The sequence below is a fragment of the Chlorocebus sabaeus genome, chromosome 21 (assembly GCF_047675955.1).
Source record: "Chlorocebus sabaeus isolate Y175 chromosome 21, mChlSab1.0.hap1, whole genome shotgun sequence".
In the NCBI taxonomy this organism is placed as follows: domain Eukaryota; kingdom Metazoa; phylum Chordata; class Mammalia; order Primates; family Cercopithecidae; genus Chlorocebus; species Chlorocebus sabaeus.
The window spans coordinates 80,698,367-80,720,685 of record NC_132924.1 but is presented as its reverse complement, the minus strand read 5'-3'; the positions used below and the strand labels follow the sequence as shown (position 1 = coordinate 80,720,685).

Here is a 22,319-nt window from a genome sequence, read left to right as displayed (position 1 = left end):
AAACTAAAAATAGAGCTACCATATGATCCAGCAATCATACTGCTGGGTATATAACCCCCCAAAAGGGAAATCAGAGTATCAAAGAGCTATCTACACTCCCATGTTTGTTGCAGCACAGTTCACAATAGCCAAGATTTGGAAGCAACCTAAGTGTCCATCGACAGATGAATGGATAAAGAAAATGTGGTACATATACCCAATGGAGTACTATGCAACCATAAAAAAGAATTAGATCCTGCCATTTGCAACAACATGGATGAAACTGGAGGTCATTATGTTAAGTGAAAATAAGCCAAGCACAGAAAGACAAATGTTACATGTTCTCACTTATTTGTGAGATGTAAAAACCAAAAGAAGCACATAGGGATAGAGAGTAGAAGGATGGTTACTAGAGGCTGGGAAGGGTAGTAGGGGTTGGTAGAGGGGAGGTGGAGATGATTAATGAGTACCAAAAAAAAAAAAAAAAGAAATAATGAATAGAGCATAGTATTTGATAGCACAACAAGGTGACTATAGTAAAAATAATTTAATTGTTTATTTTAAAATAACTAAGTATAACTGAATTATTTGTACAAAGGATAAATGCTTGAGGGAATGGATATCCCATTTTACATGGTATGATTATTACACATTGCATACCTGTTTCAAAACATCACATGTATCCCCATAAATATCTATACGTACTATGTACCCACAAAAAATTAAAAACTAAAAAAAAATTAAATAAAGAACTCCAAAAAATGTTTGAGGTTTTCAACAGATTGATTACATTAACTCTGCCCTCCGATTCCTTGTCTAGAGGAAGATTATATGGAAGTAATGACAGTGAAGCTTCAGGACTTTTGGTACACAGGTATCAAGAATATTGAAGTTGTAGCGTGTCCTAGGTAGAAAGGAGAAGCTAGGTTGCAGCCGAGAAGCATCCCTGGTGAATTGTCCCAAGAGATCTTAGGAGAAAGGTTTCTGAATCTCCAAAACTCCAGTTATTTGTTGTGATTTCTGTTCCTATTCTGAATAAATTCATACCTAATTTTGTTTTGGTAGTTTTGTATTGTTTTTCTTATAGAGAACTCCCCAAGTTGTATCTGCTCTAGGCCCCAAATACTGAGATCCACTCTGCCCTTGCCTTTTTCTTGTTTATTATTTGTATAATTTTTTTATTGAGATGGGGTCTTACCCCTTTACCCAGGCTGGAGTGCGGTGGCACAATCACGGCTCACTGCAGCCTCTGCCTCCCAAGCTCAAGCAATCCTCCCACCTCAGCCTTCTGAGTAGCTGGAACTACAGGCATGTGCCACCACATCCGGTATTTTTGTTTTGAAACAGGCATGCAATGTGTAATAATCATACCATGTAATTTTTGGTATTTTTGGTGGAGATGGGGCTTCACCATGTTGCCCAGGCTGGTTTCGAATTCCTGAGCTTAAGTGATCCACCTGACTTGGCCTCCCAAAGTGCTGGGATTACAGGCGTGAGCTACTGTGCCTAGCTGCATTTTTCTTTTTTAAATAGATGTAGGCCAGTCTGGTGGCTCACATTGTAACTCCAGCACTTTGGGAGGCTGAGGTGGGAGGATCACTTGAGCCCAGGAGTTCGAGGCTAGCCTGGGCAACAAAGTGAGACTCCCCAATCTCTACAAAAAATGAGAAAAATTAAAGAGGCTTGGTGGCGCATGCCTGTAGTCTCAACTACTCAGGAGGCTGATGCGGGAGGATCACTTGAGTCTGGGAGGCCGAGGCTGCAGTGAGCCGTGATAGTGCCACTGCATTCCAGCCTGGGCAACAGAACGAGATCCCATTTCAAAAAAAAAAAAAAAACAAAAACGTAAAAATCATAATATACATGCATATATACATATATAATTATTTTAATCATTGAGAAAGGAAAAAAAAAGTTGCAGTTAAGGTTCAAGTGACTAACAAAACACCCCAAACCCAGGCCCTTTTATAATATCAAATCTGCCAATGGGATTTGAAGTGAAATACATCCGTGTCTGGATGTATTTTAAGAATGTTTGTCAAAATTGTGTCTGATCCTATCACAATCTTAAGACAACAGGACACACTCTAAAGACGGGGAATAGCAAGAGTCATCTGAAAAAAATTTGACACACTAGAACTGAACTGAATTCAATTCAGATAAGCAAACATTAGTTGCATACCTGAGCAAATGGGGCTCTGTGCTTTCTCTGAGGTGGGAGAAGAGGGGTGGCAGGGGAATGACTGATTACAGTTGTTAAGAATAGGTATCCTCAGGCCAGGTGCCTGTAATCCCAGCACTTTGAGAGGGTGAGGCGGGTGGGTCACCTGAGGTCAGGAGTTTGAGACCAGCCTAGCCAACATAGTAAAACTCGGTGTCTACTAAAAATACAAAAATTAGCCACGCGTGGTGGTGGGTGCCTGTAATCCCAGCTACTTGGGAGGCTGAGGCAGAAGAATTGCTTGAACCCGGGAGATGGAGGTTGCAGTGAGCCGAGATTGTGCCATTGTACTCTAGCCTGGGCAGCAAGAGCAAAACTCTGTCTCAAGAAAAAAAAAAAAAAAAAAAGGCAACCTTAACTATCCACCAGTTTCAACACTGTGCATTTTCATTCCAGAGAACTAGGTGGTCCATCTTTTGTTTCCCAATGTTTTTAATGATGTAAAATGCACTTACAAGTGGTTAATATGGTTAATACTATAATATGTAGTTAATACCACCTAACTATACACTTAAAAGTGGTTAATACAAGTAGTTAATACAAAAGAGGTTGTGCTAACCAATCACTTTTAAATGTATAGTTCGGTGGTATTAACTACATTCATATCGTTGTGTAACCATCACCACCATCCATCTCCAGTACACTTTTTACTTTTAATACATTTTAAAATTCCATCAGATTTTTGTTTTTAGATGAGGAAATTTATGACTGGGCATCAGTCTTTGTATAATGTTCAGAATAGCTTACCATGAGAAACTGTTAAAAGTTCTTCACGTGTATCAACTCGTTTAATCCTGTCAGCAAGACTTTGAGGTAGAGTCTAAATCACCTTAAAGATGAAAAAACTGAGATGCAGAATGGGTAATAAATAAAGCAGATGAGATTTTAACACAGGTAATGTACGTATGTAACCACTATGTTCTATTGATTCCAGAGCATTTTCTGCCAATAAAGATTCTCATGAAATGTCACCAACAGGGGATAAGGTAAGTATCTTGTCATAGGATGATGGGTCTCATCCACCTTTTCTGCTGTCTCATACTGGATGGTTATGGCAGCCTCATTACTAACACTGGTTGCCTGGGGCAGGAATTCTCACTGGTGGTAGTGGTAAACAGGGCATATGAATCCCTGCACTTTGAACAAACCCACCCCCGTAGGTGATGTGTATGTGACCTATGAGAAGTTGGTTGTAGAATTCTGTTGCAGAAGGATATTTATTGATGTAGGGGGACAGAAAGCAGGTCACAAAAAAAGTATGCATAAAAACAGGTGTGATCTTATTTTTGTAAATATTCGTGTGTGTATATATATGAAAATTAGACAAACAGCTATTTTTTTCTTTCATTTCCACATTTACTATGTATTAATTTTTTTTCAAGGGGGAAAAAAAAATAACAAAGAAAGTTTCAGCAAGTAAACCTCTATGGAGGGTTATTCCAGGAAGCCCTTGGCTGAGAAGTGGTGCTCTAGGAGTCTTTGGTGCTCTAGAAATCTTTGGTGCTCCAGGAAATTGATAGCCCTTGGGAAAGACCGAAATTCTTTACCATGGGTGGTGCTTCAGGGAGAACAACGATTTCTGAAGGAAACAGACTTCAGAGAAGCCTTGCTAACGAGGAAGACACCTGGTTTAGGGGGCAAAGCCAACACTTCAAACACATTTTTTTTGCTCAAATTTAGGAAAAGAGCTGATCACCAAGAAGTTGGAAACTTTTTCCTAACTTGTTTACACATCAAGCTGTTATGTGCTATCTTTGTATATATAATGTGCCTGAATGTCCTTGAGGACATTGTTGTTGTTGTGTTGTACACCATACTAAAGACAAAGAGGGAGATTTGTAAACTTTTATGATGTGAAATGCAGTTATTGTGAAGGTGCAATGCGTGATGCTGATTAATAATGGTTAAGTCAAATATAAAAAGTTGAGCATCCAGACAGTAGAGGATATAATTTTTAATTAAGATCCCAACATAAAAGGCAAAGATACAAAGGTTTTGTGCTGCATAGGACAAACATTTATGGCTTTTTATGTATGTCTAGGACGTTGAGACAATGTATTGCAGTTATCTGGTGTCATTCACAGCAATTCAGGACAGGTGTGGTGCTTATGGCGTCAGGGACACAGCCTCCTTCTTGTTGCTCCACTTTGCATGGCCTCAACTTCATGATCTAAGATAGCAGCATCCATGTTTCAAGCAGCAGGTCAGAGGAAGAGAAAAAGAAACTGGCCCCACATGACAGTCCTACCTATTTCCACTTACATACAAGGAGATGGAAAATGTTGTCTTTATGTTTGGCAGCTGTTTATAAAACAACAAAAGCTGGAGCATGTATTAACACATGTGAATGAAAGAATGGATATTGGGGGACAACCAGTACCCTCTGCCACAAGCATCTATTGCAGAATGTCTCCACCTTGGCAACACTGACATTCTGGGTTAGATCATTCTTTGTTCCAGTCCGGTGCATTGTGGAATGCTTTAACAGCATCCCTGGCTTCTATCCACTAGGTTACGACAACCAGAAATGTCTCTAGGTATTGCTAAATGTTCCCCTCAGGATGACCTCTCCACTTCCTGTTGAGAACCACTGATTTACTGTCTGCAGAAACTGTGTTAATCACTGAAGAGACAAACCATAAATGAGATCATTTCACATGGCAATAAGTGCCATGATGAAAATAAAACAGGATAAGAAGGCAGACAGGACTGGGATGCAACATTTACTACATGCAAACGTCCTGACAGGGAAAGAATTTGGCTTGTTGCAAGAAGAATCAGAATGCAGACATGTCAGGATCTGTATCCTAGGGAAAGAACAACAACAAACAGAATACGGGTGTGACTGGCAGAGCAGGTGGACTGAGTTGAGGCTGGAGAGTAGATGGGAGCCTGGTGAGGTCTTGGTGTTTGATCTTGGTGGTTTGATCTTTACTGCAGTGGGAAAGAATTGGAAGACAAGCAGGGAATGACATGATCAGTGTTTTTTTTTTTTTGTTTTTCTTTTAAAGCAGGTGGCCGCTGAGGGCATGTATATGAGAGAAGCATTAGAGAAGATACAGGGAGATGAGGAGGTTGTCATAGTCCATGTGAGAGAGGATGATGGCTTGCAATTAGGCAGTGGCAATGGCAATGGCAATGGAGAAATACTATTGAAGGAGAAAAGTAAATAAGATAGGAGATGGTTAAGGCTATCTTTGACTTATCCAAATGACTAATGGGGAAGACGGAGTGGTGTTAAAGGGTAATTGTTTTCCACACCCCTTGAAATTCAGTTCAGGCCTTACAGATCTGTCCTGTATGCTCCTGTATTAATTTACTATGGCAGCAGTAACAAACAATCACAAACTTGATGGCTTGAAACAATAAATTTATTCCCGTAGTTCTGGAGGCCAGGAAGTCCCATATCAGTTTTATGGGTATCTAGAGACTCTGGGGAAGAATCTGTTCCATGCCTCCTCCGGCTTCTGGTGACTGTAAGCATTCCTTCGCTGCAGCTCCATCATTCCAATCTCTGCCTCTGTGGTCACTGTGCTTTCTCCTCTGCTATGTGGTAATATCTCCCTTTGCTTCTATCTAAGCATAGATGTAGCTGCATTTAGGGCACACCCAGATTATCCAGGATAATCTCTCCATCTCAAGACTTTAACTTAATCACACCTTTTGCTATAGAAGAGAACATTTCCAGGTTCCAGGGATTGGTATAGGGATATCTTTTGGGAGGTCATAATTAAGCCTACCACAGTTCCTAAAGTGTTTTAAATCATTTCTGGTGCAACTAATAAGGTCATGTTTGTGTAGCGATCAAAGTGGAAAGAAACACTGTGAAAGTAATTTTAAAAATGCCATTCAGTAATGTTAAAAAAAGGAAAAGAATTTTATAAGTGGATTTTCAAGATTACTAAGAAAGGGATGAAAAAACACAGGAGGGTTCCATGGACTTTAGACAGATCATCCTAGACATTAAAGTCAATGCTTAAAAGCACGGTTATAGTCACACATTGTATAGTGGGCACTCAAATGCACAATGGTCTGTCATGTTAGTAGGGCTGGGCATTAAGATAGGAGGGACAGCGAGAAGGCAGTGGACACTGGAATGGGAATGCAGAACTGAACCAGCCCACAGAGGTAGGGCAAGACAACAGGTTCAGGTACATCTAAGTAGCTGTGGCTAGCAGGTCCAATGATGAAGCAGGAGTGACATGCAGGAAAGCAGAGATCACGAATAACTCCAAGAATGGGTAATATTTAGAGATCCAGGCAGGCTGCTGGCATCAGGCTAATATCTCAGAAAGTGGTTAAACTTTAGGCTCTTGATTGGGGTTCCAGGTCAGGACTCTGTCACTGAAAGGGAATCCTAGTTCTCAGCATACTAGGATAAATAGCCAAGAGAGGAACTTAGGCCCTAAAGAACAAGGCATGAATCTAATTAGCAGCACTAGGGTCCAAGATAGAGCTGGACAAACAACAAGGATAACTCATCCCAAGTTCTGGAGTGCTTATCCAGAACTTGCTAAGTGCTACTTCCTAAAGACCAGTACCTCCAGGCAGATTTGCAAGTAGGAGGAAAGTCTAATAATACTTTATGTAATTCTGATGGAAAAAGGCAAGAATAACATTCCTGTGTTTGAATTTATAATACAGCCTAAGACATACAACATAAATAAGTCATTATTGACAATGGGAAGGAAAGTAATTTAACATGCAACATAATTAAATCCATGAAATAAATATTTACTTATATAATACAATTTTCTAAACACCACCATTATTAAGGAGAGTACTAGGAAAAACTAACAAACATAGCATGTGAAACAGTTGGGTACAGTGGTAAAGGGCACAGGCTCTGGAGCCACAACTGACTAATACATTGCAATATTTTGTTTAGCAAATTATAGCTGGTCTGCGTATAAACAGAAGAGCGGTATCTGGGGGATCAGGATACCTAAATTCTAGACTTACATCCTGGCCCTGAATCTAACTATCAATGTTGCCTTGGAAAAACTGCTCAAACTTTTGAGGTCTAAAGTTTCAGACCTGTAAACCTGAGAGGGTTGAGCTCCTAGGTCCCTTAAATGTAAACTTTAAAATGCTTTTTTGGAATCTTTCAAATCTTCAAGCTTTTCAAAGTGCACCCAGACTTTCTCCTTACTATACAGTCTGAACAACTTTGAGAATCACTGTATTATCTTTGTTTATATAGTAATCCTGATCTAAATTTTATTATTCCCATTTTGGAGACAAGGAAATAGAGGCCTAGGCTAGCATGGCTAAATAAGTGATAAAGCTGGGATTAGATTTTAACTCTGCCCATTTTAAAACTGTGCATTTTCTACTTTTCTGTATGTTATTCTGATATTAGACTTAATTTTCACATAGTAGGCTAGGATTCCAAGCACTCAATATCTATATATTTACCCAGATAGCTCTTACTTTGATATTTCTAAGTCTATACTTTGAGCTAACATTTGTTCAGTTCTCTCCTATTTCAGCACTCCCTTTTCTTGTTATTTATGGTGTTGTCAGCCCATATGGTCTAACTCCCATTTCTTACTCCTGTTGAATGTCTCCTACATGTCTGTTTTTTAGCAGTAACTCCTGACTTTTATCTGAAATAAAATTTTTATGTACTTGCTCATTTCATCCACTTTATGATGAAAAAAATTAGCTAGGTGTGAAGTTGGTACTAAAATTATAATAAACAGAGGACGAAACAAAGACAAGAGAAATAAAAACTCCAGTAATTATTTTCATTTTTAAAAAATATTTAGGTTTTTATGAGACAAGGAAGATGATTTCATGTCTAAACACTGGAACAACTGAAATCATATTAATATAATCACTGCCATATTCTAAAGGAAATTCTAAATGAATATTTGAATGGAAAAATAGCATTTAATATTTAACTTTCAGAATATAGAAACACTGTTGAAAGACTGTGTGATACCAGTGTATGTATTTTTGAGGTAATATTTATATAGCTAGTTACTCTCACAACCAACGGAAACAAATACTGCTTTCTGGATATGTTCTACGTTAACTTGTCAAGAATTCTACACTGTTGTAAAATAAATGCAGTTCAGTGGTATAGCAGTTATACAAATATGTGTAAACTCTATTACTAGATTAACTTGAAACAGTAGAGTGGTTACTAATTATGTGTTATTAACAAAAATATCAATAAAAAACAGACCAAAATGTGCAGGGGCATAATAACAAAAATATAATTATCAATATAGCTATCTTATTAGAGTAAACCATAGTATCATCAGGCTTAAAAAAAACTAAGGTCATTGTTTTTTCTGACTCTTCCTTATAAATACGGTGGATAACTCTGATCAGTTATCCTTATTTACATTCCCTGTGTACAAATTTGCTGATATTGAACACTATTTTCAAACACATCATCATCTGATTAAATAGGTGATCATTACTGAAAACTCATCAAAGCTTTCAAGGCTATTAATGGTTTCGTGCAACTTAAAACTTCTAATTTTGGAAGTAACCGGCCAAGGAATTTTTCCTTTTATTGGTAAACAGCCACCATATATCAGTGACATTATCAATATGTAAATACGGTATTTAACATGCTTGTATTTTTCTTAAGAGCTGGAATACAGACTTCATAATATATCTGAAACATCATCAACTATTTTGATAATGCCATTACAATATAACCTATGTGTGACATTAAAAAAAATTACGAACTGGTCATAGTGCATTTTTCTGAACTTAAATTTCCTAGAGGCTAACATAACAAAATTATCATTTTGACACAGTATATTGCAAGCGTCTTTTATAAAGTTCACAGTCTTTTCTTGTTGCCTCTTTCTAAACGATCCTGTAAGGAAAAAAATATGATTTATGTAGTACAGCAAAGAGAAACAATTCATAGACATGACAAGGACTTTTAAAAAACATTCTCTCTTCTATGTATACTTATGAGAATAATTAAATGTGAAAAAAAGGATTGAGAAGTCTAAAATTTTAAAAACTATAAAATTTGTGGTTTTTACTTAGGAAAAAGAACGCTCTTGGTAAGTTCATTTTTCCCCTTGCCTTAATCTATTTTGCTTTTGTTTCACAGGTTACACCAGGAAAACATGATTTCTAAAATTCCCCTACTGTTAACCCAATTAAGCTTTTTGGCAAACGAAAAGAAGGAAGGGACAAAAATCCCAGCTAGGGTAGCTTTGATTTTATCCTTCAGATATTTGCCAACAGAACTGACTTCTCAAATTATACTCGGCTGATCATGTTATAAAGATGACTATAATACATCATTTAAAACTGAAGGAAAATGGAATAGAGATTAATCTTAAGAGATCACTTGTGCTAAGAAAGTAAATGTCTACGTCAAGAAAAAGATTCCATAAAATGGAGTTGCAGAGTGTTATTGCTTGTATAAAGAAGTTCGTCAAGTTCTTGTTCAGGCTGAACATTAATGCTTCCATAGCAACTTTAGTAACATTAACTTTTGCAATCAAATAAGACGACAACAGTACAGGAGGTAAACATACTACTTTCACAGGTTTACAGGTGTGGCCCCTTTTGATAAAAATCAAAGCTTTAATGAAGCTATTACGGACAAGTCCCTTAAGTGATGGCTGATTTTCCAAAATGAAATTGAAAAACTGGCAGGTGCTGATGCTTTTGTGCAGCCAAAAATCTCCAGTTAGTTCTGTTTTTCTTTTTTTAGAAGAGAGGCAGGGCAAATAAGGAAAGGTAAAGACTACATGTTTTGAAGGGACGGTTTTCTAATATTTATTTAGTGCCTATAACAGGGAGGAGATCAGATGGGGAAATCCAAAAGGATGTAAAATATGCAAATTGGGATCTGTTTACAGTAAAGAAATCAGCATTTCCCTCTTTAACCTTTGTTTCCTTAATATTTTAATAATCCTTTGTTTTATGATTGTTCCACTGAAAGTATGTCAACTATGTAAAACTCAGAAAGTTAGTTCCAAAGAACCTTAGGATATAATTCAATATCTAAGATTAGTTTGACAACAGAAGTAAAATTCATGAGGACAATTTGATAGAGCTTTTTACCATAGAGGGTCTGTAACTATCTTTTGCTTCTCAAGCAGGGCTCAGATGGTGAACACTGACACTCAAGAGTTAAAGAAAACGGTTCTCGGCTGGGCATGGGGGCTTGCGCCCATGATCCCAGCACTTTGGAAGGCTCCGGTGGGCGGATTGCTTGAGGTCAGGAGTTCGAGACCAGTCTGGCCAACATGGCGAAACCCTGTCTCTACTAAAAATACCAAACTTAGCTGCACGTGGTGGCATGCGCTTGTAGTACCAGTGACTCAGAAGGTTGAGGCACAAGAATCGCTTGAATTGGTGAGGCGGAGGTTGCAGTGAACTGAGATTGTGCCACTGAACTCCAGCCTGGGTGACAGAGTGAAACACTGTCTCAAAAAACAAAACGAAACAAAACAAAACAAACGAACAAAAAAACCAGAACAGACCAAATAAACAGGGCACTCGATGATATCTAAATCTGAGAAACTTATACAGGGTCTCATATTGGACAATGGTGGGGGGTGGGTAGGTGAAGGAAAAAAAAATGTAACCAATCAGGACATAATAAATAGTATTCTTGATTAGAAATATATAAAGTGCTTTCTTATACAGGATCTGCTTTAATTTTCATAAGGTATTATAACCTTATTTAAGTATTAAAGTACCTGAGGAGCATAGATGTCAAATGAATCACCTGTGGGTTACAGAAGTGGTATACTATGGAGCTGAGATTTTGTTTTCCTTCAAACAGAGATATTATGGGAAATTGGTTTTATAGGTGATGAAAAAGTATACACATCAAACAGGGTGGTAAGGCACCTCTGGGATTATCAATAGTATAAAAGCCACCACCACTTCTTGGGCTGGAGGGATGAGGGTTATGAAGCCCAGGTGTGAAGGCCAGTAAGTAGAAGCTGCCCAGTGGGACCTGAGCCCATGGAGGGAAGGAACTGGAGCCAAAAAGGAGAAGGCCCCTACAGCAGAGAAATCCCTGGCTTTCCCCTTCCTCCTGCCTTCAATCTTCTAGTGCCTGTCACTGGCTAAACCTGCCCAGACTGAGTCAGACAGCAAGGAAGCTTTGGAAACAGACCTCCCAGAGATACAGAGTAAAGCAGTGATGAGAGGAGAATGGATCTAAGAACACAATCCAATGACCAGCAAAGGTCAAAGAACATAGTGGTTAATGACGGAGGTTCTGGAGAAAGATTCTCTGACTTTGAATGCTATCACTTCCTAGTAACTTTGGGTAAATTATATAACATCTCTGGGTCTCAGTTTCCTCATTCACAAAATAGGGATATTAAAATAGTTTCAATTACTGAGCTGTCACGGAGAGTAAACAAAACAACATATATGAAGCCCTTAACCAAGTGCTTAGTCCAGAGTATACTCTCAACAAACGTCATCTATTAAATATTTCAAAAACTGGATACAAGCAGAAATTAGATCAAGTCCTAAATGTGCTATCAAACAAGGCCCTACTGTCGGCATGGTGTCTGGCATAATCTGGGACGAGGTCTTTTCCACAGAAACAGGTATAACAACTATTTTCTTGGGAAGGAATCACTCTTTTTTTTGAGATGGAGTCTCGCTCTGTCACCCAGGCTGGAGTGCAGTGGTACGATCTCGGCTCACTACAACCTCTACCTCCCAGGTTCAAGTGATTCTCCTGTCTCAGCCTCCCGAGTAGCTGGGATTACAGGCACTTGCCACCACGCCTGGCTAATTTTTCGTATTTTTAGTAGAGACAGGGTTTTAGTGTGTTAGCCTGGATGGTTTTGATCTGACCTCGTGATCTGCCTCGGTCTTCCAAAGTGCTGGGATTAAAGAAAGATATGAGCCACCATGCCCAGTCAGGAATCACTCTTAAAAGCTTTCTACATCCTTTACCAAGAATGCAGCAGCTCCAGACTGACTGTGGCTTTTTTGTTGGGAGGATATGGGTTGAGGAAATCTCACTGTTACATATATTCTTCAGAATTAAGAGAACCAATGGCTGTTATCACAATGGAGACATTCAACAATGGATACTGGCCATAAGAAATTGAGGGCATACTTCTGGTTTTCCTTTCTCCATTCAAGGATCTAAGTATGTCTGACATCGCAGCAAAGACCACTAATGTCGATACTTAACCTGGTCGAGTAAACCTTAATCTCACAAATAGGGGGAAAATTTTGTATTTCTAGGCAAGAGGTCTCTGAAGTGACTTCTTTACTTTCCAATGTGGATCTTGAAAGATACCATGGAATAATTATCATGCCCTGAATAGGTCAGCAATTTCAGGATCTCTATTTTCGAGCTGGGGAAGGGGTGGTCTTGCTGACAATCTACCTATCTGCTCCAGGCCATGTGAACTGAGCCCTTAGTGTTCCTGGGATTGGAACATACAGGGTATTCACCCTTCTCTGGCTACTTTGTCTTCTGCTATTGTCAAAGTAGGCTAGTTAAAACAAACATGCAAACCAAGTGGAACTATCAGTTTACAAACATGTCCTTTAGATTACTTCATGACTGGCTCTAAACCAAGGCCAAAGTGGTTGGTTGAGAATAAGTCATTCTTTCAGCAAAATTCCTACAGATGAAGTAATACAGATGATGATGATAATAGCTATCATTTCTTGAGTGTTTACTGTCAGGAAGGCATAGTGCTAAAAAACCTACACATTTTATTTAGTTCTCTTAACAATCCAGTGACCCAGGCATCATTATTGTTCCAATTTTATAGATGAAAGAAGTGAGCCCCAAAGGGATGCTATAACCTGCCTAAGATTAAAAACCTAGCATGCGGCCAGGTATAGGTAGGTATTCCAGGTATGTCTGACTCCAAAGTCCATGAGTATAGTGCCTGCTTGCCTTGTGCCAGGAACAGTGCTGAGCCTTGGAGATACCATGACCATTAAGATGCAGGGAAATGTGTACAGTGAAATAAAAAGCTATCATTTGTAAAAAGTCCTGACTGAAAGCCACAAAGGCTGCCAAATTTTGAAGACAAGTCCAACCAGTCTATCTTGGGAGAAACTGGGAAGGAAGGCCAGAGCTGCCTCTGGAATGGTCTCTTTCCCAATTGATCAAAGTGTGGCTGGGAAATCAACTCAGGTTACCGGCTGGTAGCAGAAGGGAGGGAGGAAAGACAAGCCTAACAGGGATGAACGTTTCTTTTCTTGGATTAGAGAGAAAGAGAAAGAAAACCTATGGCCCAGATCTGACTTTGTGGCTTTAACAATGAAACATTTTTTTCCCCATTTCCATCTTTCAAATCAACATTTGGAGGTAAATAATAAATTTGAATGCTAAAGTCTTTGGCCTGATATGTCTAAAACACTGAGACAAGAGTAGTGTGATGTGGAACTTGAAATTCTGGCCTCATTTTGGCATGAATATGGCAAACATCCCAAACAGCAAAACTCATCTTTTCTAGAACCCGTCTGTTTTCCAGTGCTGCCATTTTTGTGGCTTAACTCTTTTGCTTAAAAGTTCACCAAAACTGGAATGCTGTAAATATGCACGTCAGCAATTCCTTATAATTATCTTGTATCTTCCTGCAATGTACTAACCTTTACCCTCTAGGTAAAAATCTGGCTTATTTAAATCATTTAACAAAGTCAGGATTAAGTACATCATCTTGATTAGTTAGGGACAAATAACCCAAATAATTTACTTAGGTAATTACTATTTCAAAACATTTAGGCGCATAAAGTGCATGTCACACCCACCTGAAGTTCAGAGTGTTCTTTCAGGAGTTGATCATATTCTTTCGAAAGTCTCTCTGACTGCATCTTCATTTCCATCACATCATTTTGTGCCTTAGAAAGGGCTAGAAAATACCGAATAGAGTTTTATTTTTATTTCAAAATAATTTCAAATGTATAGAAAAGTTACAAGACTTAAATAGAGAACTCCTGTATAGTCTTTACTCAAATCCACTGTTAACATTGTGCTACATTTGTTATCATATTCTCTCTTCACACACACTATTATTTTCTTGACTCATTTGAGAATAAGGTGCAGGTATCATGCCCCTCTACTCTTTAACACATTTCTGGGAATGTACTTCCCAAAAACAAAATATTATCTAACATAACCATAGTATAGTCACTAAACTTAGGAAACTTAATATGAATACAATACTATAAATCTAATTTACCATCCATATGCCAATTTTTGGAACTGTCCCAATCATGTCTTTTTAGCATTTTTTCCACTGCCAGTCCAGGATACAGTGCTAGATCACATAGTGCATTTAGTTATCATGTCTCTTTAATTTCTTTTAATCTGGACTAATTTCCCACCATTATCACAGCCCTCTTCTCCCCATCTTTCATGACATTGACATTTTAAAGAACACAGGCCACTTTCAGATAGAATGCTCTTCACTTTGTTTTTGTCGGATGTTTCCTCATGATTAAAGTCAGGTCATACATCCACTTACATATGAATATAAGTGATATTAAATGCTTCTCAGGGCATCCAGAGGCCCATCACATCCAAAGTTTCTCTGTCCCTCACTGGTTTTTTCATTTTATACTTACAGTTTTAACCTCTGTAACTAAAGAAGCAATATATAGGAAGACAATTTAGTCTATGTAAGCATCCTGCTCCTCAAGATAATGGCACACAAGAATTAGTACATATTGACCTTTGCCTACCAAGGAGCTACAAGTCATATGTCAGCAGATTCACATCCTTAGAAGTAAAATAAATAAATGAATAAATAAATAAATAAATAAATAAACATACATAAAACAATACATTGTGAAGAAGGTACTAATGAGCAAAATATGTAGAAGAGCAGCACAAGATGGGTCAGAAAAAGTTGTCATACTTGAAAATTTTATCTCATATAGTGCTTTCAGAAATCATCTTTCCAAACTCTGGGAATCCTGAAGTAGCTCTATATCATATGCAGCCTTCAGAAGTTCTATATTTGGAAGTCTTTTAGGGTAGGAGTTTAAGGGAAAAAGCAGAATTTATAAATTTAAAAGCTACTTTCCTGGCACAATGAAATAAAATTATAGGATCTAGTTATAAACAATCTTTTCTCTTGAGAAGTCATCATATAGGCATTTTTATATAAATATATAAGCCATTATCAACTAAAATGCTTTTTGTATCAGTACTTTCTAGACAGTATTGTCAAATGTTCTACATAGTTCTACATCTGTGTTGTCAACATGGTAGCCACTACTTAAATGTGGCTATTGTGAACTTTAAATGTGGCTAGTTTAAGTGAGGACTTATATTTTCAATTTAAGTTCAATTAAATTTAAACAGCCCCATGTAGCTAGTAGCTAGCCATATTGGGCAGCACAGCTCTGTAATTTCTTCCATGTTCCTTCTATAGCTGCATAATTCTAAATAAGGTATTAAAGATTGATTTTGACAAATTTAATGTGATGTCACTTGCTAAAGGTATGAGTCAGGCATGGAAGATACTTTTGGGGATCGTTAGATTTCATTAGGACCACCTTCACAACATAAAGAGTTATATATTAGTTTTCAGTTTGGGTTCTATAAGGCATTTCCTACAGGCTACTTGAAAAATATGATGCACGGTGGTGTTATCTTCAGAACTCAGCAAAAAAGTTTAAGACCCTGGATTTCTGGTACATAAAACGCACAGTAGATTCCACAACCTAATAATGGCTGACTAGCCTGCAATGGTGTTTTTTTTTTTTTTTTTTTTTTTTTGACAATGTCTTGCTCTACCACCCGTCAATTTTTAAATTTTTTGTAGAGATGAGGTCTCACTATGTTGCCCAGGCAGGTCTTGAACTCCTGGCCTCAAGCAATTCTCTCACCTCAGGCTCCCAAAGTGCTACGATTACAGGTGTGAGCCACTGCCCCTGGCCTACAATGGTAGTTTTAGGAATGTTGTTGTTATGGTCCGAATGCTTGTCTCTCCATAAAATTCATATGTTGAAACCTAATTACCAATGTGATGGTATTGGGAGGCGTGGCTGGGGAGTGATTAGGTCATGAGGGTGGGGCCCTCATTAATGGGATCCATGGCCTAATAAAAAGAGGCCCTAGAGAGCTGCCTTTCCCTTTCCATTAGGTGAGGACATAGCAAGATGGTACCATCTATAAATCAGGAAACACGCCCTCACCAGAGGCCTAATTCACTGGGGCCTTGATCTCAGACTTCCCAGTCACCAGAACTGTGAGAAATAAATTTATGTTGTTTATAAGCTACTGAATCTATAGTACTTTCTACTAAGACAGTTGGTCAGGCCCTTGTAATGAACAGGAGTTGGTCTTAACGTTAAAAATGATTTATACTTGAATTTCTGATATTAATTATTTAATAAATTTAATATATCTTAGGTATCTACCCAGTAGTTCCTTTTTAAAAGAAGCTAGAAAACCACTTGTACAGCCTATCTAGGAGTTTCTTCTGGTTACTACCAGTATAAAGCTATTAACAGAACAAATGCAGACAAATACTGTTTTTCTGCCACTTATTAAGCCAAGGTATGAACTGTGTTTCTTATTTCATTTTGTATTTCAGTGGATATTAATAAATCTAATGAATACTATCACTGCAATTAGGGGAGGCTATTATTGTCTAGACACATCTTGGACTGTTTCCCAGTCCTTTATCTCATTTTATAAAAATTATAATATTAGGCCGGGCGCGGTGGCTCAAGCCTGTAATCCCAGCACTTTGGGAGGCCGAGATGGGAGGATCACGAGGTCAGCAGATCAAGACCATCCTGGCTAACACGGTGAAACCCCGTCTCCACTAAAAAAATAAAAAAAAAACTAGCCAGGCGAGGTGGCGGGTGCCTGTAGTCCCAGCTACTCGGGAGGCTGAGGCAGGAGAATGGCGTGAACCCGGGAGGCGGAGCTTGCAGTGAGCTGAGATCCCACCACTGCACTCCAGCCTGGGCGACACAGCAAGACTTCGTCTCAAAAAAAAAAAAAAAAAAAAAAAAAAATTATAATATTGTGTTTTGGATGCCTTCCACCTCCTTTTGCAACTGCATCTGTAACTAAGGGATTACATAAACTTGTTATCTGACATGTGAATATGCTTGTTTTATTCTGAGCCATATTATTTTGGAAACAGCATATATAAGAAAAATATTATTGGACAAGGAGGCTTTAGATGATACATCTAAGTCACTATTTCACTTTTCTTAACTGCAAAAATGGGCTGCTATCACTTGCCAGTGGCTTTATGGAAATACTGAGCTATTTCATAAGAATATTGGCTAGATTCAATAAGAGACTGTTATGTCCTAGGTTATGGTCCATTAGATATTTTTAAAGGCACATGCATCATTTGTTAATATGGAAAATAACTTCAACTATGTTACAGTGACACATAATAAGCAAAAATATTTGTTGCCTTTCCAAGTGTTAAATGTTCACTTATGGAGCTCTTTGCACAGTGGGAGGAGCCGGTGAGACTAATGCACCGTGTAAATGTATTGTATCACTGTGATTTCGACCAGAGATAACAAACACTGCCAGTTAAGCTCTGCCAGGAAATGGAAGTTTTTAGAGGCATTGGCATGACAGCTAAAGTTGGGCTGTTGTACAATAGCTGTAAGGATTGAGCCAGAGGAAAACATACTTTATTTGAAAAATTTCCAAACGTCTAGTATTGGTTTCTTTCCAATTTATTTGGTTCTCTTTTTGAGAATTCAAGAGTGTGATACACTGGAGCTATTTAGTATTTAATCCTCACGTGTACTATTCCTTTGCCAATGATCACTTATTGGATTGTTAATCTACAGTAATGCTTCCAAGACACTTGGCAAGTAGACACACAAACTTCTGCTCAGTAAGGACATAAATTGTGGCTTAATTATATTATCATTTTTTTGTACATGCCTGTATTGTCAGGTCTGTGTAGGTAAAGGTTTATGTTTTACTCATCACTTCAATCAACACCTAATCTCTTTTAACGTCATACCCATCTGTTGATAAAGTCTGTTGATTCACTTCCTTTATAGCTCTCCAATTCATACATTCCACTCCAGCTCTGTGACCACTGTCCTCATTTCCAGATTAGATTAAGTGGATTTCTCACATAGTTGCCCAGCTACTTTAATCCATTGTCTATAATGCTGTCAAAGTGATTGCTCTCACGCCTAAAAACCCTCTAAGAGTGCCCTGAAAATACACAAACATGGCCTATGAGGGCCTTCATGATGGCTTCTAGGCCTACTGCTCAACTCTCTCCACTGGTTCCATTTTATTTTACACTCCAGTTGCCTTGAGTTCCTTGTAGTACCTCAAAAGTGCCATATTCCTTTGGTAACAACCTGCTCATTTTTGTTATAACATCTTGTCCATCTCCTCCTATTTCATCTGGCTAATTAATGTCATCCTTTAAAATGTCAAGAAAGTGTCCTTGATCTCCAGTGTTGGCTTCTACTACAACTCAAGTTTCACCACAGCATGTATTGAATTGAAGGGCAACTATGCCCTTACTAGACTATGGACTACTCAAAAAACAGAGCTGTGTCTTATCTGTCTGTCTGAGTACTTAGCATATTGCCTAGTATTGGTAAGTGCTTGAAATATGCTCCTTGAAGGAATGAAACAATGAATAAATGAAAAATGTAAGCTTTAAGCATTTGAAAAATTCACTTGTGTGTAAACAGTTCACTTGGAAATGATAAATGTCAGGTGAACAACACAAAGTGTTACTTTAGTCACCTGATAGGAATCTTGGTTGAAACAAGATAAAAACACCTTCAATCTAAAACCAAAATACTCAGGATAGCTGTAACAAAGCAAACAGACCATTCTTGAAATATTTCGATGAAAATATACTCATGTTACAAATATCTCATACTACTTCAGAATCAAAAATAAAATATAAATAAATAGTACCACAGAATCCAGCTCAATTAAAAAAAATCCCTGTACACTGATTCTAAGAATGGGGCAGGAAATGTGCAAGATAAGCCTGGAGTATCTTATAATGCCAGAAAGTAAGCAAGTGCTCCAAAAATGAAAAAAAAAAATCAAAAATGGAAATATGTCAAAGGGACACAGAAGCCAAATGAAAGAGCTGCCAATGGCGAAAGCTGGACAACTTGAACGATAAACTAAAGTAGTATTAAATTATAACCCAAATTATAAAATAAATACCTATTAGTCCATACTGACAAACAAATGGTAGAGAACTGACAAATCTGTGCAGAAGAATTCCAAACAATTTACACAGATACTGTAAGTTAGGTTGAGCATAACTTCCCTTTCTTCTTTTTTTTTCTTTTTTTAATCCACTCATTTGCACACTGATCTGAAGTGTGGGCTGTGAACAGTGATTCAAAAAGATTACAGTATGGAAAAAGGAGGGAAAAGAGTAATTTTACAGTTCAGAAACTAGACAAGCACTATTTTAGCTAGGTGATCAAGGTCAACATCAAAACTGACAAGTTATGTTAATAATATGTACTCTTGATATAATGTGATGAAAGCTGGCACATCACCTCTGTGACTTTCAAAACCTATACAAAAGTAGAAAACATGGAACCCAGGCCAGGCACAGTGGCTTATACCTGTAATTCCAGCACTTTGGGAGGCCGAGGCAGGCGGATCACGAGGTCAGGAGTTCAAGACCAGCCTGGCCAACATGGTGAAACCCTGTCTCTACTAAAAATACAAAAATTAGCTGGGCATGGTGGTGTGTGCCTGTAATCCCAGCTGGGGAGGCTGAGGCAGGAGAATTGCTGGAACTGGGACCTGGGGGGGGGGGGGCAGAGGTTGCAGTGAGTCAAGATCACGCCACTGCACTCCAGACTGGGCTACAAAGGGAGACTATCTCAGAAAAAAAAAAGAAGAAAAAGAAAACATGGAATCCAGGAAAGAGGGTATCAATACAGGAAAGAGGAAAAGGAAATCCTCATAATGATGATGAATACACAGTTGTAATAATATGATATAGTAAAAGTTATGATATATTTAAATTGAAAGGATGGAGGGAGATGGGAAGTATGAGGTGCCAGGAGGGTAACTGGGTGAGATAAAGAGATCTAAGTCCTCGTCTTCCCTATAACAAAGTCAAAGATAATATCCTATATTGAAAGATCAAGAAAAAGCTACCTAAACGTTGCATTTAGAAACCTGGAGGCACATATCAGAGGACATTTTTTTTTTTTGAGACAGGGTCTTACTTTGTTGCCCAGACTAGAGCACAGTGGCACAATTGTGGATCACCGCAACCTCTGCCTCCCAAGCTCAAGCAATTCTTCTGCCTCAGCCTCCCGGGTAGTGGGGATTACAGGCGTGTGCCACTGTCATCTGGCTAATTTTTGTATTTTTAGTAGAGACGGGATTTTACCATATTTGGCCAGGCTGGTCTCAAACTCCTGACTTCAAATGATCCACCTGCCTCGGCCTCCCAAAGTGCTGGGATTACAGGCACGAGCCACTGTGTACCCGGCCTCAGAGGACATTTCTAAAGGAGTTGAATGTAGTTGCTTCTGGGGACAGCGCCTCAGGAGACTGCTCTTTTTCATTATAAGCCTTGTGTTACTATTTTGCTTTAAAAAAATATATATGTAAAACTTTGATAAAATAAAAAAAAGTAAAAGGTGCTCCAGATAAATACTCCCTTTTATAACAAAGGCTCTCAGAGCTGGGAAGACCTCTGGAGATCCAGTACCATTTTTTATTTCCCTAACATAATTATAATGAAAAGAACATGCTAATTTCTTTATTCAAATCATTTCTCTTCTCCTGCAAAGTTTTATTATTCCGTATCAATGGATATCAATGGTTCTAATAAATGTTCTAAACAGCCATGCTCTAACACTAATGAGAATTGGTTCTACTTACTGGCATATCCTCTCTTCTCCCAATGCCCTATATTTAAGACTTGTGGCCTCATTTCACACAGCACACTTGTGTTGTGAGCTAACAGATGCATAAAACCTGCCAGATCCTGTCCTAAAGATCCTAAGATTGCATGAAACATTCTTCAAAAGTGATGAATATGGCTTAATTTATCACCTGCTGAACTTTCTAAGTTTGGAGAAAGGGAAGTTACTATGAAAATATTTTTCTCATGAAAAATAAATATAATTTTAAGGGTCAAAAAGCCAACAATGAAAACAGTTCTTGATGGTCAGTTTTGCTTAATTACATTATTTGGAGATATATAATAGACATTAAAGTTTAACTAGTCCAGTCTCTCATTTTACAAGGGAGAAAACTACGGCCTAAAAAGAGTCAATGACTTCACCAAGATTACCCAGTGTATCCTCAGATTTTGCAACGTAATTCATATAACTTAGCAAAAGCTATATGAACAGCTTGTAATATTTGGGGTCTACTCACAAAGTAAAGTTGGAATATGGCCAATTAATTAGACAATTCAAGCCAAAAAACTACTGCCCTAGATTACCTGGGTATTTGGAAGAGGTTTTTTTTTTTTTTTTAAATTTTAAATTCTTTTTTACAATAAAAAGCTATCTTCTTTATTAAGCAAAATAAATTCATTGTAGAAAATAATTTAAACTCCAGGAAAAAGTGATTTGTTGTACATGCTAAGGAAAACCACTATTAATAGTTTAGTGTTTTTTCCTAATTGAAAGTGTTTTAAAACTAGAGTTGTCCAGTTTAATTTTTGTATCTCACTTGGCAATAAACATGAACTTGCCATAAGCTGTTATCATTAGAAAAGTATTTACCATGAAGGATTGTAGTAAACATGCATATGTAGGTATGGAATAAGACAGTAGAAAAGAACACCAAGGCATCAAAAGTAATCATCTCCTTTGATCTCTTAGGGGCTACATCAATGGACCCCTTAACCATACAGCATTATCATTCACTGCACCTAGTGTGACACATCTACTTCTAACAGACCACTCTGCTTTTTGCTTTGCTCTTCTCACTCAGAACAGTAGTATCATTTCACTCATTTTTCTGCCATTCCATGACCATCAACACATTTAGAGAATTGTGCTTGATTACATCTTTATCACCTGGAACATTCCTTGATTCAGTATGCATTTAGCACTCTCCACTCATGTTTTTGGTAGACTAGCCCATGTTTCACACTGGGGAGGAAGTGAATCCCTTTATGTACATATGTTTGGTTCACCATCTGGACTACAAGCTCTT

The 22,319-nt window shown here is 38.0% G+C and overlaps 1 protein-coding gene across 2 annotated transcripts in view; it reads right to left on the bottom strand.

Annotated features, from left to right (window-relative positions):
• Positions 1-6,913: 6,913 nt before the first annotated feature.
• The window catches only part of LOC103226712 (B cell receptor associated protein 29), a 39,879-nt gene continuing 24,473 nt past the window's right edge, over positions 6,914-22,319 (bottom strand). Inside the window, exons 7-8 of one of the 2 annotated variants that reach the window (XM_007982526.3) lie at positions 13,943-14,043; positions 6,914-9,041 (exon numbers count right to left, since the gene is read on the bottom strand). In XM_007982526.3, the coding sequence (XP_007980717.1) occupies positions 9,006-9,041; positions 13,943-14,043 (137 nt within the window). In that variant the 3' untranslated portion in view covers positions 6,914-9,005. The remainder of the gene's footprint in view (positions 9,042-13,942; positions 14,044-22,319) is intronic. The other variant, XM_073009246.1, reaches the window with a different exon arrangement.